At 40.4% G+C, this 16,881-nt stretch overlaps 1 protein-coding gene across 1 annotated transcript in view; it reads left to right on the forward strand.

Moving 5' to 3' along the window:
* The window catches only part of Dnah5 (dynein axonemal heavy chain 5), a 261,268-nt gene that overhangs the window by 48,511 nt on the left and 195,876 nt on the right, over positions 1-16,881 (forward strand). The window contains exons 2-5 of the mRNA XM_051182604.1: positions 11,723-11,857; positions 13,074-13,158; positions 14,120-14,280; positions 14,986-15,207. Of these exons, the coding sequence (XP_051038561.1) occupies positions 11,723-11,857; positions 13,074-13,158; positions 14,120-14,280; positions 14,986-15,207 (603 nt within the window). The remainder of the gene's footprint in view (positions 1-11,722; positions 11,858-13,073; positions 13,159-14,119; positions 14,281-14,985; positions 15,208-16,881) is intronic.

Raw genomic sequence — 16,881 nt, forward strand, 5'->3', positions numbered from 1 at the left:
AATTGGTTCAGTCCCTTATTTGGAAGTGACTTGTAAAGTAAATAGCCTGGCTAATTTATCCATTGATTACATATCACAGGGCAGAACGGTGTGATACCTTTCCCTTTAAAGGTCAATGTCACCAACTATAACAAAAGACAGATTAACAAAAGAAAATCGAAGCAAAGTTACTTAATCAAAGTTTTGCATGACCCCAAAGCCTTCAGAAATAAAGTATCAAGAACCTAGGGGAATTTTCTCATTTTGTAGACAGTCAGGTGGAAATATGATCAACTGAATAAAAAGAGTTTGAGCTCATGAGTAGGAAAACTCACGAAGGCTTGACTGTTTGGCCCCCTGTGGCTTCTCTGTGTATCTTCCCTTCCCCTTGGGGATGGGATATGGGTTGGGACTTCTTGAGAATAAAGTTTTCCAAGGAAGAAGACAAAAGGGAGAGGGAGAGTGACCTTTCTGATCTCTATGGCTTACTTTGAAGGACTTGTGGCTTTGATGGGCCCACCCTGCATTGTGGTTCATACATCTAGTAACACTCTATTGGAGAAAAGTGATGTTCCCAGTCCCAGCAGGTATCAATTGCAAATAAGCCCTAGGTTAGGGAGGGACTTTGTGTCTACTTCCTCTCCTCAGAAGACACCAAACTTTAGGGCAGTGATTCTCAACCTTCCTGATGCTGTGACCTCATGTTGTGGTGACCCCCAACCATATCATTCTTTCATTGCTACTTCATAACTGTAATCTTGCTACTGTTATGAATTGTAATGTAAATAACAGATATGCAGAATATCTTATATGTTACCTCCAAAGTGGCCATGACCCACAGGTTGAGAACCAATGCTCTAGCATATTATTTTTGAGTGGTCCTGCAATGTTACTTGAGGCTCTTTGTGTGCCAGACACAGTTCTGGGTATTGAGGGTATCACACAAACCAAAACAAAACCACCCTTTGCCACAGAGTTGGTGCCCTTGCAATAATGTCAGCTTTCAGCTAGGATTTGTTGTGCCTCACTGCTCAAGAGATAGATGAGAAGGATCAGGTTCGTTTGTGGCAGGTAGCCTGGTGGGTCGTTTGGGTCTGCCTAGAAAAAGAAAAGAGATACATATTCTGTCAGTATTCTGCCATTCCATCTGGATAGGTACTTCTCACAAATTCCCATGGGTAGAAGGTCACAGACTGTCCTGCTTCATCAAGACGGGGAAACTGTAATAAAGCAAAATGAAGTAGCCTGGCCAGATCCATGTCCTTGGCCCTGTTAGCTCAATGTCTTCATCAAGTGATTAGCTATCTACAGGCTTGAGGCTAATATGGACAGCTAAATCAAAATCAATCACCAGGCTATTTACTTTGGTTATTTAAGATAAGGAACTTGGAAGCAATTCACAGATTCCATATTGTTTATAGTTATCTCAGGTGGGGACTTTAACCTCTAGTATGTGCTACCAACATTGCATAACAACTGTACTGTAATACCTATACAGGGACATCAAAGAACAAAACACCTATATCAAACAAGTAGGAATGTGTTCACTTAAAACATATATAACTGGATTTCATTAAAGTGGAACTGTTAGACAAGTAACAGGCTAATCATTATAGGGTAATCTTTAACAAAGATATCTATTACTTTTTATCTGTTTATTATTTATCTACCTATCTACCCATCTACCATCTATCTATCTATCTATCTGTCTGTCTGTCTATCTATCCATATATAATCTATCTATATCATTTTTATTGATTCTTTTGCACAATCACTTCCTCATGTAAAAATATTGGCTAATCTTGATGTATAAAATGCAATGTAGATAAAAGTGCATCTTTTCACTGGGAGCAGCAGTAAGGAAGAGAAACATCTGGGAGGCAAGAAAGCATGGAGCCAAGTCTCTTTCAGACATGAGCAAAGAATTCAGCTCCCAGAAATTTTAAGGATGGAAGATGGGGGAGTTCCTAGTTACTGTGAGGCTCAAGAATAGACTGACAGAGCTGGACACGTGATAGGAAAGCTGGGTGACAGTACCAAGGTATCAGTAAATAACTCAGAATATAAGTTCCAGTCTTTGCCCACAGTTCCCTATGTGATCTGCACACAGACTCTGGGTACCCTTCTAGAACACCCTAGAATAATCCTTAACTCCCAATTTTAAAAAAGGGTCTATAGAATGGATTCAGTGGTCTTAGTGTCCCTTGGACACTCTGTGCTTCACCTTGTCCCATTGACACTATTGCTTGATTTCTAGCCTACGACTATTTGTAAGGGAGGTGGCAAATGGTCTCAAGTCTCTGATGTGGAGTAGATGTGTATGATTTGAAGGGTTTGTCGGGTATTGCCATAGCAATCAATGTGAAGCAGAAGTCTAGGTAGCCATGAAAGCAGAGTAAACTCAAAAAATGTGCCCTTTAGGAGACCTCCAGAAAAGAGTGTTCCTGCTCAGTCACAAAGGGACTATCAGCTTCATAATCCCATCTTTCTCCCACTTCTGCTGGGTGTAAGTGTAGTCAGTGTGGTGCGTCAGGTCAGAAGCAAATCTGATGAAAGGTAATGTCAAATGGGGGAGAGAGCTTAAACATTTATGTCATGGAACAATCACCAATGACAGTTCTGTTTCCCCTGGTCATGCCATTCTAATCCATGTGCTGGCTGGTTTGGTGATTCCCCATCATATAAGGACCTTTGTCTCCATCACTTTTTGTCTCCCTGCTGAAGGCAACAGAAGACTGAGATATGCAGTTCACCCTATTTGTTCGTGCAGAAGCAGATATGGATTGTTCTGCACAGTTCAAGGCAAAACATTTAGGACTTAAAATAACCCAATGAGCAGATTGGTTTTGATAAAATGGTTTTGAGAAAGTGCACAACACTAGGAACTTCACTGGGCTCTGCGTTTTAAACTCTCAGGACTATAGACTGTATTAAGTTTGAGGCCACTGAGAAATAGTCTACATGAGAGAGGAGGCATGAATATTCACAGTTACATCATCCAGTCCTGGGATCCAGGAGTCCAGGATTCCCTGCAGACCAGAAAGGTTATATGACCGACTGGAGGGGGTTGCAATTGGTGGAAGAGCTGGGACTAGAACCATGACCCTGTCTGACACCAACTTTTCAATGTGCAGAGAGTTGCCTCACCTGAGAAGTGTCACTCACTTAGTGTAGGCAAGTACATTAACTACCCTCCTGTCCTAAAGCATCTGCGACAAACCTCAGCCTGAGTATCTTAACACCATCCAGATTTTCTTGGATATTAAATCATTTCTGTCTACCTTCCCCATCCCTTAGCTTGGTGCTTGCTTATTCAACATAAAACAATTGTAAGAGGATGCTTTAGGAAAACCCTCTCAGTTGCTCACAGTGGCAAAGAAGTACTATGTGTGAGGCTGTGAAGGTTTATTCTCAGCAGTGAGAGAAAAAACTCATTGGACAGTATATCTGTTACTACTCTGTGACAAAATACCTGACAAAAGCAGTTTAAGGCAGGAAGGGTCTATTTTGCCCCGCAGTTTCAGGGTATCATCCATCATGGGGGAGAAGGCATGGGGTGGTGGCAAAAGCATGAGACAGCTGGCCACTTTGTATCTATAGTCAGGAAGCAGAGAGAAACGACTGTTGAGGCTTATCTGCCTTTCTATGCTATATTAATCCAGTTGAGGATCCCAGTCAGTTGGATAGTGATGCCTATAATTAGGGATGGTCTTCCCAGATCAATTAACCTAATCTAGAAAATCCCTCACAGACATGTTCAGAGGTTGGTTTTCAGGAGGAAAGCAAATCTCATAAAATTGACAGTTGAGATTAAGTATCACGTGGTTACTTCTTGCTGTTTGGTTTTGGAGACAGGGTCTCACTATGTAGCTGCCTTAGCTACCTTTCTATTGTTGGGATAGGATACCATGACTAAGTCAACTTATACAAGAAAGAGTTTACTGGAAGCACACAGTTTCAGATGGTGAGTTCATGTCATTTACAAGCTGGAGCATGGCTGTGGGCGGGCAGGCATGGTGAGGGAGCAGTAGCCAAAGGCTCATATTTTATCCACAAGCATGAGGCAGAGAGCTGACTGGAAATGATGTAGGCTTTTGAAAGCTTGGAGCCATCTTGGTAGGAGCACACCCCCTCCAACAAGGCCACACCTTTAACCCTTCCCAAACAGTTCCACCAACTGGGGACCAAACATTCAAACATATGAACCTATGGTGGCCATTCTCATCCAACCACACCCCAGTAGTCATCTGGCCTTGTACTTGACATGAAGCTCAGGATGGTCTCAAACTCATGATTCTCTCTCTGCCTCCCAAGTCCCTGGACGATAGAGGTGTACCACTTCACACACACGTCTTGCTTTCTTAATCACATTCTGACTTTGCCTTCCAAGTGTCCAGCAGGAAGCATCAAGTCTAGACAGCTGGTCACCTTGCTGCAGTGGTCTCTGAATAGCCAGAAAGGGACAGTTTAACTTCATAGCCTGACAGTGTACTGATCAGATTATTGAATATTTGCTTAATATTGTTGATTATATCATAGTAATAAAAACAGAATAGAACAACAACAACAACAACAAAACTCTCATTGCTTCAGGATGTATTTAATATAAGGAAGTGAAAATTGAGACTGGAAAGCTTTCATCTCTACAATGCCAGGGTTGACCTGATAGTGCTTGTCTTTAGGAAACGAACATACTTAAAATCAACCTGGAAAAACTTTTACTTTAAAACATGCTGACCACTTCCTTTGTATATGCAAAACTGCTTTGGAAGTTTTCCCTTCTGTGATAGTTAGGTAAAAATAGAGTAATTAGTGTTCTGTTTAGAGACCAAGCTCCCTTTTCTCTGTATTTTTCCCCCTTTGGAATTTTGTAAAATCAGGTCACAGAGTGATTTGTTGCCATGGTGGAATTTTATTTAGGATCTTGCCTTCTTTGCAAGCCTTCATTTGTACTGAATCTCAAATCTTCCACCTCGGTCAATTTTATTTCTTATTTGCCTTCTGTGAATCTGTGGATGTTTTGTTGCTGGTTGACCCCCAAGCTCTCAAGCTGTTAAAAACATTTGCTACAAATTCTGAGACATCACTTTGAGAAAAGTGTTTTGTTTCTCCTTGCCAGGAAGGTAGAAAATAGTTGGAAAAAAAATGGCATCTTCCTGATTTTAGTGACATTTGAAAAATCACTTAAATGGTCTTCTATTTGGTATTTATGGAATGTATACTTTATGTTAAGACCTTTTTAGAGAAACAGCAAGAAAATTGGTAGACTATTTATTTTATTTATTTATTATTATTTTTTTAAATTTTAATTTGAAACAAGCTTGTTTTACATGTCAATCCCAGTTCCCAAACCCTCCTGCCCTCCCCTGTTCCCCTCCACAACCCCCATTCCATCCCCTTTCTGCTCCCCAGGGAGGGTGAAGGCTTCCATGGGGAGTCTTCAAAGTCTATCATATCATTTGGAGCAGGGCCCAGGCCCTGTTCCATTTGTCTAGGCTGAGGGAGTATCCCTCTATGTGGAATGGACTCCCAAAGTCCATTTGTATACTAGGGATAAATACTGATCCACTACCAGAGGACCCATAGACTGCACAGTCCACCTAACTAACACCCACGTTCAGGGAGTCTGGGTCAGTCCTATGCTAGTTTTCCAACTATGAGACTGGAGTGCATGAGCTCTCCTTGTTTAGGTCAGCAATTTCTGTGGGTTTCTCTAACCTGGTCTTGACCCCTTTGCTCATCACTCCTCCCTGTCAGCAACTAGATTTCAGGAGTTTGGCTCAGTGTTTAGCTGTGGTTGTCTGCTTCTGTTTCCATCAGCTACTAGATGAAGGCTTGTCTTTGTATTTTTGTGACTGGATTACCTCACTCAGGATGGTTTCTTTTAGCTTCTAGCTCCATCCATTGCCTACGAATTTTAAGTTTCCATTGTTTTTTTTTTTTTTTTTTTTTTTCTTTCTTTCTGCTGACTAGTACTCCATTGTTTAAATGTACCACATTTTCTCCATCTATTCCTCAGTTGAGGGACATCTAGGTTGCTTCCAGATTCTGGCTATTACAAATAATGCTGCTATGAACATAGTTGAACAGATGTCCGTGTTGTATGAATGTGCATCTTTTGGTTATATGCCTAAGAATTACTGGGTCTTGAGGTAGACTGATTGCCATTTTCCTGAGGAACTGCCACACTGATTTCCAAAGTAGCTGTAGGAGTTTGCACTCCCACCAGTAGTGGAGGAGTGTTCCCCTTTCTCCACATCCTCTCTACCATAAACTGACTTTAGTGTTTTTGATTTTAGCCTTTCTGAAGGGAGTGAGATGGTATCTCTGAGTTGTTTTGATTTGCATTTCCCTGATGGCTAAGGATGTTAAGCACGTTCTTAAGTGTCTTTCAGCCATTTTAGATTCCTCTACTGAGAATTCCCTATTTAGTTCTGTACCCCACTTTTTAATTGGATTATGTGGTGTTTTGGTACTTAGCTTCTTGAGTTCTTTGTATACTTTGGAAATCAGCCCTATGTCAGATGTGGGGTTGGTGAATGTCTTTTCCCATTCTGTGGGCTGCTGTTTTGTCTTGTCGACTGTATCCTTTGCCTTACAGAAGCTTCTCAGTTTCAGGAGGTAACATTTATTAATTGTTGATCTCAGTGTCTGTGCTCCTGGAGTTATATTCAGGAAGCAGCCTCCTGTATCAATTCATTCAAGGGTACCTTCCCTTTTCTCTTCTAAGAGGTTCAGTGTGGCTGATTTATGCTGAGGTCTTTGATCCATTTGGACTAAAGTTTTGTGCATGGCAATAGATATGGATCTATCTGCAGTCTTTTACATGCCAGCATCTTGTTATACCAGCACCATTTGTTGAAGATGCTTTTTTTTTTTCCATAATAAAATTTTAGCTTCTTTGTCAAAAATCAAGTGTTCCTAGGTGTGTGGGTTAATGTCAGGGGTTTCAATTCAATTCAATTTCACTGATCTTCCTATTTTTGTGCCAATACCAAGCTGTTTTCAGGGCTATAGCTCTATAGTAGAGCTTGAAGTCAGGGATGGTGATGTCTCTGGAAGTTCCTTTATTGTACAGTGTTGTTTTGCCTATACTAGGTTGTTTTGTTTTTCTATATAAAGTTGAATATTGTTCTTTCAAGGTCAGTGAAGAATTGTGCTGGGATTTTGATGGGGATTGCATTGAACTTGTAGATTGCTTTTGTCAAGATTGCCATTTTTACTATGTTGATCCTACTTATCCAAGGGCATGGGAGATCTTTCCATTTTCTGGTATCTCCTTTAATTTCTTTTTTTTTTTGAAGACTCAAAGTTCTTATTATATAGGTCTTTCACTTGTTTGATTAGTATTACCCCAAGATATTTTATGTTGTTTGTGGCTATTGTAAAAGGTGATGTTTCTCTGATTTCTTTCTCAGCTCCTTTATCGTCTGTATGTAGTAGGGCTACTGATTTTTTTGAGTTAATCTTGTATCCTACCACTTTGCTGAAGGTGTTTATCAGTTGTAGTTCCCTGATAGAGTTTTTTGGTTCACTTATATAAACTATCATATCATCTGCAAATAATGAGAGTTTGACTTCTTCCTTTCCAGTTTGTATCCCCTTTATCTCCTTTTGTTTTCTTATTGCTCTAGCTAGAACTTCAAGTACAATATTGAAGAGATATGGAGAGTGTGGGCAGGTTTGTCTTGTTCCTGATTTTAGAGGAATCACATTGAGTTCTCTTCATTTAGTTGGATGTTGGCTGTTAGTTTGGTGTATATTGCTTTTATTATGTTTAGGTATGTTTCTGTTATGCCTGATCTCTCCAATACCTTAATCATGAAGGGGTGCTAGATTTTGTCAGAGGCTTTTTAAGCATCTAGTGAAATAAATTATCATGTGGTTTTTCTTTTTCAGTTTGTTTATGTGGTGGATCACATTGATGGGTTTTTGTATGTTGTAACATCCCTGCATCCCCGGTATGAAGCCTATTTGGTCATGGTAGATGATTTCTCTAATGTGTTCTTGGATTTGATTTGCCAGTATTTTATTGAGTATTTTTTGTATCATTGTTCATGAGGGATATTGTTCTGTAGTTCTCTTTCTTAGTTGTGTCTTTGTGTGGCTTGGGTACCAAGGTAATTGTAGCCTCATTAAAAGTTTAGTAATGACCCTTCTGCTTCTACTGTGTGGAACACTATGAGGATTATCGGTATTAGGTGTTTGAATTTCTGGTAGAATGCTGCACTGAAACCATCTGGCCCTGGGCGTTGTTTGGATGGGAGACTTTTGATGACTGCTTCTATTTCCTTAGGGGTTACAGGTCTATTTAACTTGCCTGTCTGTTCTTGATTTAATTTTTGTAGGTGATATCTATCCAGAAAATTGTCCATTTCCCAATTTTGTGGAGTACATGTCATCAAAGTATAACATGATGATTCTTTGGATTTCCTTACTGTCTATTGTTATGTCCCCCCTTTTTACTTCTTAACTCTAAATTATTCTCCACTAGTATAATGTCTTTTTTTCCATTACAGTAAAGATTCTGGAAAGAATAGCCTGAGTTTATCTTGCTTTTCTCTCCCCCCCCCCCCGCCAACAACCCATTTGTCAAGCATTCGTTCATTTGCTTTTTTGTCTACCCAGTGAAATTTTTCTAACAGCATCACTGTATTGCCCGCTGATGCATTATAAAGCACATGAAAGCTCGAGAGCCCAAAGCAGCAACAATCATCTTTCTTGGTTCTGTGGCTGGACTCAGATGCATGGCTCTGTGGTTCATGACCTTGACTAAAAAGCAAGGCAAACTGAAGTTATCTAATGGCTGGCCTGGGAAATTTTACCATCTCACTTTTGCAAAACAGATGTGAGATGTTGCAGCCACCTTGTAAACAAAGTCCCTGCAGATAGTCTAGTGAGGGTGAGCAGTCATCTGTGGCGCTAGTGCTGTTGGCTACTAGATAAGGTTGATTGATGATGTTGCCTCCTGTATCCACATCTCTGCACATTCTCTGGCACCTCTATTTGTGCTTCATTCCCTCCTTGAGCCAAGATTTTCACTTCCTTGTTTCTTCATCTCCATTATCTTTGTTGGAAAGTGTCCTAATAGATTTATTTTATATGTATGAGTGTTTTATCTATGAGTATGTGATGTATTACATGCATGTCTGGTGCCACAGAAGCCAGAAGAGGACAGCAGACCTAGACCTGGAGTTACTGATGGTTTGAGCTGTCATGTGTGTTCATGTAATCAAACTCAGGTCCTCTGCAAGAGGGGCAAATAAACTCAGGTCCTCTGTAAGAGCACAAGTGCTTTTAACTGGGGAGTAATCTCTCCAGCTCCTTTGTTGGAAAATCTTATTTGCACTCAGTCTTAACTGTAGTTATGCAATTTGTAAACATTTATTGAATAGCAGAAATGCTGGATGAAAGTACTGTTCATTTTGTCTTTTTAAAATATTAATGTATGTGTATGTTGTATATTTGATATATGTGTGTGCATTTGATATGTGTGTATGATGTGTGTGTTGTGTGTGTGCCTGTGCATGTGTATGTGCATGTGTATGTGCATGTGTGTGTGTGTGTGTGTGTGTGTATGTGTGTGCATGTATATGAATGTGGGTATTCCCATACCACAGGATTATGTAGAAGTCAGAGGACAACTTTTCAGAGTAGGTGTTATCATTTCTTGAATTCTAGGGATGTGAGTCAACTTGCCAGCCTTGCACAGCGTGTCTCCCCCCACTCCAGAGCCACCTTATCTGCCTGATATTTAGTTTTACAGGTCCTGTTTTTCACAATCACAACAGATAACACATTTATGTGGTTTTATGTCAGTAATCTTATGTTTGGCACATGTTTGTGACAATCTCTCTCTCTCTCTCTCTGTTTATTTGTGTGTCTATGGAAATTCTCAGTGGGGTGTAATTTTGCCCTATAGGAGATGTTTGGCAGTGTCTGGAGACATTTTTGATTCCTGTATCTTGATGGTGGTAAAAAAAAACTTCTGGCATCTTTGAAGTAGAAAACCAGATGGCTCCTGACTTATAGAGAGATACCTCATAGGAATGGTTTGGTCTATAATGCCTGTTGTGTTGGGTTGGGAGTCTTTATCTGTGTGTAATGAGTTTGCCTTGGAAGACAGACATATGTTTCCAATGATTAATCTGTCTCTTTCACCTATGTATTAATACACCTGAACCCAGCTTTCAAAAGCCCAATAGTGGTGGTGGTGCACATTTCGCTCCTCCTTACACAGTCCGGAAGACTGGGATTATGGAGATCCTCTTGCTCAACTGTAGGTTGTGTCCATACATTCTACTTTCCACACTAATTCCAGGATGGTGGAGCTTTGGTACTGCAGAGGGAGTTCTAACATCTATCTACTCTCATAAGTGAATCATGGTGGATTCTAGATTATGTTTGAACTTAGGATGTGCCCAATAAAATATTTTATTGGGTGACTTCTTTCTTATCTCATATGTTTCTTAGTCTGTTAGTTAGCTACCCCAGCTGTCTTGTGTTTCCAGAAGGTGCTGTGCTTTCTTATTCCTCTCACCTTTGCTGGTGTAGAATGTCTTCACTGTAGAGAGTGATGTCAATTCAAGTGTCAAGCTGTCTTCACCTGAAAGCTTTTCTGTTATATTCTCTCTCTCTCTCTCTCTCTCTCTCTCTCTCTCTCTCTCTCTCTCTCTCTCTCTTTCTCATTCTGTCCAACTGTGGATTAGATGGGGAGAGCCCTTTCTTCTGCCTTCTCTGAAGATCTATAGGCTCCTTGTTTTCTGGGTCCCACAAATCTGATTTTCCATCTAACCTTTATGCCACCTTGTGGTATTTAAATTTTCTGCACATACCTGATAGTCAGGCCATGTAATTTTCTGTGGTTACTGGTAGTGTTTACTGCTGCAATACTGGCACATACAGTTTAATAAATGTTTGTTGATTAAAATGGATAACTTTACTTCTTCTCCTAGAAGCTACAGATTGACATAAAAGGAAATATGCTTATTTAAGGAACGGATGTGTACTAATGGCAAAATAGTTGAATAAATTATGCTATACCCATATCCAATATTTTGTTCTAGAAAGTTCTAGAAAAACCTGTATTTAAACTCAAATAATCCTGATGCATTGTAAAGTGAGAAAAGCATGAAGAATTTTTAGGTCATGATATAAGCATAGACATGTGCACAGTTTTGCATATGTTGTGTGAGCAAAGAGTATGGAAAGGTGAACATTAAGCTGCAAACCCTGGTCACACTGAATATCCCTCATTATTGTAATTAACAGCTGACAGTCAAAAGCATGAATGGTGGGAATCAGAAATGAAATCCAAGAGCAGATACAAATCTATCAACAGTAAAGATAAGAGATAGGAATATTGTTTCATGGCTGAAGAAAATGCTTACAGAAAATGGGAATTTCATTGTGTGTATCTGTTGAATTTTCTTATATGTGTGGAAATAAGCCCATAAGGACAGAACAAAATGTTAACACTAATAATTTATGAATGACAGATGAATTTTGTGGGTTTTCTTTGTTTGTCTGTATTGTGCAATTTCAAAACAATGACCACACTTTATTTGAATAGAGAAGTACATTTATTTCTAAAAATAGAGGAGAATATATCAAAATTGGCACCATTAAGCTGGTTCTTATGCGGATCCCTAAGACTTGAAAACCACAATTGTGTGAAATTGTTATAAAATGAACCATTTGAGAGCAGCAGTTGCAATATGACATTTTTATTCCTTTCCTTTAGCAACGGCTGAAAGAAGAGAAGGAAGCCAAGAGGGCTCGTCTGGATGGGAGGCATGACTATCTGTTTGCAATTGTAGCTTCCTGTTTGGACCTGAACAAACTGGACGTGGAAGATGCCCTTCTTGAGGGTAATCAGGTAGGAAGCTTTTGTGTCTTCACCATCCTGTGGTGAGAACCTGGGCTGTGCCTTTGAAGAGGTGCCAGGCTAAAATGCAGGAACCCCACAGTGGGTCCTGCAGAACAGACTGAGAACTCCCCAGCTCTTCATGTTGAATAGTGGCACTTGAAGTCTTCATTTGATTTCTACTGTTTGATGACGATGCTCATGTCTCTTTATAGCCAATGAGGCTGAGCTCTTACCTGAGGTTAGGGAGTAAAACCATTTTCCAAGTTGCACATGTATGTATGCATGTGTGTATATGTATATATGTATGTATGTATATAAGTTTGTGTGTGTGTGTGTGTGTGTGTGTGTGTGTGTGTGTGTGTGTACATGACAAGGGTGTATCCATGCATAGTGCAAATATGGAGGTCAGAGGACAAGCTCAGATGTTGGGCCTTAGCTGCCTTCCATCTTTTGTTTGAGACAAGGTTCCTTATTGGCCTAGGATTTTACCATGCTGCCTGCAAGCTTCCTAGTAGTAACCTTTTGTCTTCACCTTCCATCTTGTTATCACTGGGGTTACAGGCATGTGTCACTGTAATGGGCTTCTTATGAGAGAGTTCTGGGGATCCGAACTCAGATCCACATGCTTGAGAGGCTAGTGCTTTACGGGCTGAGCCATCTCCTTCCTCTTTAGAATATGAATTCTACTTGCAAAAGTGCTTCTGTTGGGATCAGGCCATGTGTCAGATAGATGTACACTGGCTCTTACAGGTGGGACCAAGTGCCAGGTGGCTTCTGAAGTAATAGTTTGCAGCTATCTATGCTCCCAAAGCTGCTTTAGAAGATTATTGCATTGGAATATTAATTATCTCTCGTGTGTTAGCTATGTTTTGAAGGTTTGCTTTCCCTTTCTGGTGTGCAACTTACTAACATTAAACACTCATTCATATTTGTATCTGCCTTCAACAGATTAATGATTTGGGGAATTAGAAAACAAGGAAGGGTGAGTCTTTGTCAAATGTACATAGGTAGCAAATATTTCTATAATCAGTGAAATTATTCTTTGAGTTGCTTACTATGGTGAAACTTTTTTTGTTTTTAATGTTAGAAAAATACCCCATCTCTAGGAGAGGCATTAGGTACTGTACTGTTTGAATAAGAGGATGGCAGTGAATTGATTTGTTATGCCATCAGTATTGATTTAAATACATTTCTAATTCAGAACAAAAACATTACCTCATTCCAGATTGAAAGAATCGATCGGCTTTTTCCTGCTGGAGGACTCCGCCATCTCATGTTTTACTACCAGGATGTCGAGGGAGCTGAAGCAGGTACTGATATTTGATGTGACGTAGACTGGAAATGTCATTGAACCTTCTGTTCACTTAAGAATATAAAATGGACTTGAACACAATGCTACAGCATGGAGCATATTCTGATGGTCCTAACTGATCCACTCTGCAAACAGCAAGCTTGAGCAACTGGCATGAGATTTCAGATCCTTCTGATAATGCTTGATGAGCTAATAAGTTCATGAAATTTTATGAGTCATTTACACACAGATTCCTTTAACCCTCACAAAAATTCTGCAAAAGTTTTACAAAAAATGTTAAATTAGAATAGACTTTCCCATTTAAAAAAAATTATGGGAGGGGCCGATTAGATAAAGAACACTGGCTGCTCTTAGAGAGGATTAAGGTTAAGTCCTTAGCATCTGCATAGTACATACAACCATCTACATCTCCAGTTCCAGGGGATCTGACACCCTCTTCTGGACTCTCTGGGGACCAGTCACATATGTAACACCCATACTTGTAAAATGATAAATGGGGGCACGGGGAGGATAGGTAACTTGTTCAAGGTCATGTGGTTAGGAAACAGATGGAGGTTAAAGCTGTGGGTCTGACTTTAGAACAGAAATGTCAGTTGCTTTGCCATCTTACCTCTGCACAGGCCTGATGCTAGCAGTGTGCAGAACTAGCCAGCTGCCTGCACTATGATGGAGTCGTGGAAGCAATGGCAAGTGAGAGTCTTGAGTTGTCCAGTTAGAGTTGGCTTTTGACCTTGCCTCTGCCATTTGTAGTTGGGACAGCCTGGGATAGCTCACAGGTGCCTCATGTTGAAAACTTTACAAGTGTAGACGTGGAGCCCAGGAGAGATCATGACACACCATGCATACCAACACATGGGCAGGTCAGTCATAGTAATCTCTGGAAGGAAACTTATTGCTAGGAGGCCATGTAGTGCACCACAAATGGCATCTGTGAACCTGAAATTGTTTTGCATTTGCAGGAACGTTTGGCTCTTTAGGAGGGGTAAATCCTGTTTCTGGAAAGATGAAAAAGCCCAAGGTGTTTGTGACTGAAGGAAAAGACGTTGCTCTTACAGGAGTATGTGTGTTCTTCATCAAGTCTGACCCATCCAAAGCCATCACAGCTGAGAATATACACCGGGTAAGGGGACAGTTATTTACCTCAGATTTCTCCAAACCACATGCATTGCTCAAATCTCCCCCTTCTTGTGGAGATAAGCACAGGCTTACTCTAGTTCCAAAGCTGCTTCCAGGGGTTGGGGCTTTAGTTTAGAGGATCAGTACTTGCTTAGCACATGCAAGGATCTCAGTTTAATCTTCAGGATGCACAAACAAACAAACAAACAAATAGCAACAAAAAATCCCCTTAATTTCAAAGTTGTTTTTATTATTTAAGACAGGTATTTAAAAATATACTGCTTTCTTAAATTTTCATAATGAGGAATTGATAATCAATTTATTAATAAAATAGCCATACAGAGTGAGCTCTTTTTCTTTCCCAAAGAACCTCCCACCCATAATTTACTTATTGGCAAGATTTCTAAACATAAATATACAACTTAATGTTTCATGTAAAGCAAAGTGCATTTCTATAGGTGTTTCCTGTGTGTTAGAGGTTGTGTGATTTCATTACTTTCTTGTAGCAAATAAACTGGTGAATATCTACAACTCAATTTATTTCATTTTTATTTAGGGGGTTATAATTTAGACTGGTATAAGTATCCTCAGAGTATCAGAAAAAAAAAAAAAAAGATTCACTGGCTACAAGGTAAATTAACATGTTCAGTGATTTCATTGCTAAGCTGCAGTTGAGGCTAATTTTTACAACAACGAAATTGTTTTTCAGGAGGTGAGCTTTAACACATTAGACACTGCAGATGGGGGTCTGCTAAACAGCGTGAGACGCCTGCTCTCGGATATCCTCCTCCCAGCTCTCAGGGCTTCCAGCCATGGCTGGCGTGAGCTCGAGGGCCTACAAGATGCATCCAGCATTCGGCAGGAGTTTCTGAACTCTCTGGAAGGTTTTGTGGGTATCTTGTCAGGTGCACAAGAGAGTCTGATGGAGAAGGTAAGAAGGAGTGAGTGGTCTGTTAAAAAATGATCAGATTTTCAGCAAAACATAATGCGAAGCAGAATGCTTTTCTTAATCACTAAGCTGTCTCTCCAGCCTTAGATGATGATGCTCTTCTTATATTGACTTTATTTTACTGTGTTGAAAGGTCTTGAAAGTGTTTGTAGATATATTTAGTGTCTTCTTAGGATAGATTGTAGCTTGATTTAAATACTTACAGTGTGCAAGGCTTAGTGCTTTTGAGGCCTATGAGAACATTTATGGTAAGGCTTCACTCAGTCTGTCAGATGGAGCATAGAATGCCTGTGACACTGATGTACATCCTAGAATGAAAAGGAGTTTGGAGATAGGTGTGTGTGTGTGTGTGTGTGTGGCAGGTAGGAGGAGGGGTTATGAAGGGAGAGGGGGAAGACGACGAGTGGAAACTACACTTACCAAGTGATGTAGATTTGGGACATTGAGCAAACTTTTTACAGACAGAGGTAGGAGTTCATTTCAGTCATTCTAGTTGTAAAGATGGAACTTCACTCAGCAGAGGTATTGTCTCTGAGTGGGAGATGCCACTGAAGGTGTGTGGGGCCATCGAGGAGTGCCAGAAGGGCAGTCTAGGCTGGATCAGTGTCAGCAGAAGCACAGGGGTTAGCTTGGGAGTATGTGAGTAGTTTTGCAAGGTCTGTGAGACAGTAGCAAAAGTGGGAATTAAGCTGATTCTGGGGTTGTGGAATCAGATTTCTGAGTCTTACTAGTTGAACTGGGAGATGCAGAACTTGGCTGGGAACTGAAGGCCTGTACTGGGCAGGAGTGGGCTTGGAAGACAGGACCAGCGATGATCAGAGAGGAGGGTCCACAGGGCTTATTATGAAGCCCAAGGGAAGCAGTGAGCAACCTTCAGGAGGACTTTCAGTGTGGTTGTGTTCCCTGTGGGAGGCACTGGGAGTGAGGGATGCCTCTATGTGCTTCCATGTCCATTGTCTTGAGCCTTCCTTGGTGATCTGTTTAATGTAGTGACCCCATGCTTGGGTTGCATGAGTGACAAACAGCAATGATCCCTTGGTTGGCTCTGAGCATGCTGAGATATGAACTGTATCTTTATTGAGGCTAAAGCTGAACTGAGTTTGAGCACTGAATTCCGAGATGCACACAAGGAACTCTTTAAGGAGCCCTTTCATTAAATGCAAAACATGCCTAGAAACAGAGAGGACCATATTGTGATATGGCATGCCATGTGTGCTTGAAAATATATTAGGCTTATCTGTGGGTCTCTGCCCTCTAAACTGTACTCAGGCATTTGCAATCGAATTTGCTAACTGTGAAGGCTTGAGAATCCTTTTCTCTCGTTAGTTCTAAAATGGAATTCAGGTATAGACTGAGCACTACCCACTTCCACCATCATGCTAATCTCCTTCCAGTTGACTTGTTCTCTGTGGGGTTAGAACTTTGTGACCATTTCTAATTGTTTTACTAACTTCTCCATTTTATGATACATTATCTCTAACATCCCCCCAAATTAGACTTCAGAGGTTCAGAGTCCAGAGTGCTAACCATTACACCATGGAACCTCCTCAGAGGTTCTTATGTAGCACTCAAGAGATAGCAAAGAGTAGGTATTATTATTGGTATCATTGTTGTTAGGTTCCACCCCTTCACTAAGATAGGAAAAATGTGAAGATT

This window comes from Phodopus roborovskii, unplaced genomic scaffold (genome assembly GCF_943737965.1).
Source record: "Phodopus roborovskii unplaced genomic scaffold, PHOROB, whole genome shotgun sequence".
In the NCBI taxonomy this organism is placed as follows: domain Eukaryota; kingdom Metazoa; phylum Chordata; class Mammalia; order Rodentia; family Cricetidae; genus Phodopus; species Phodopus roborovskii.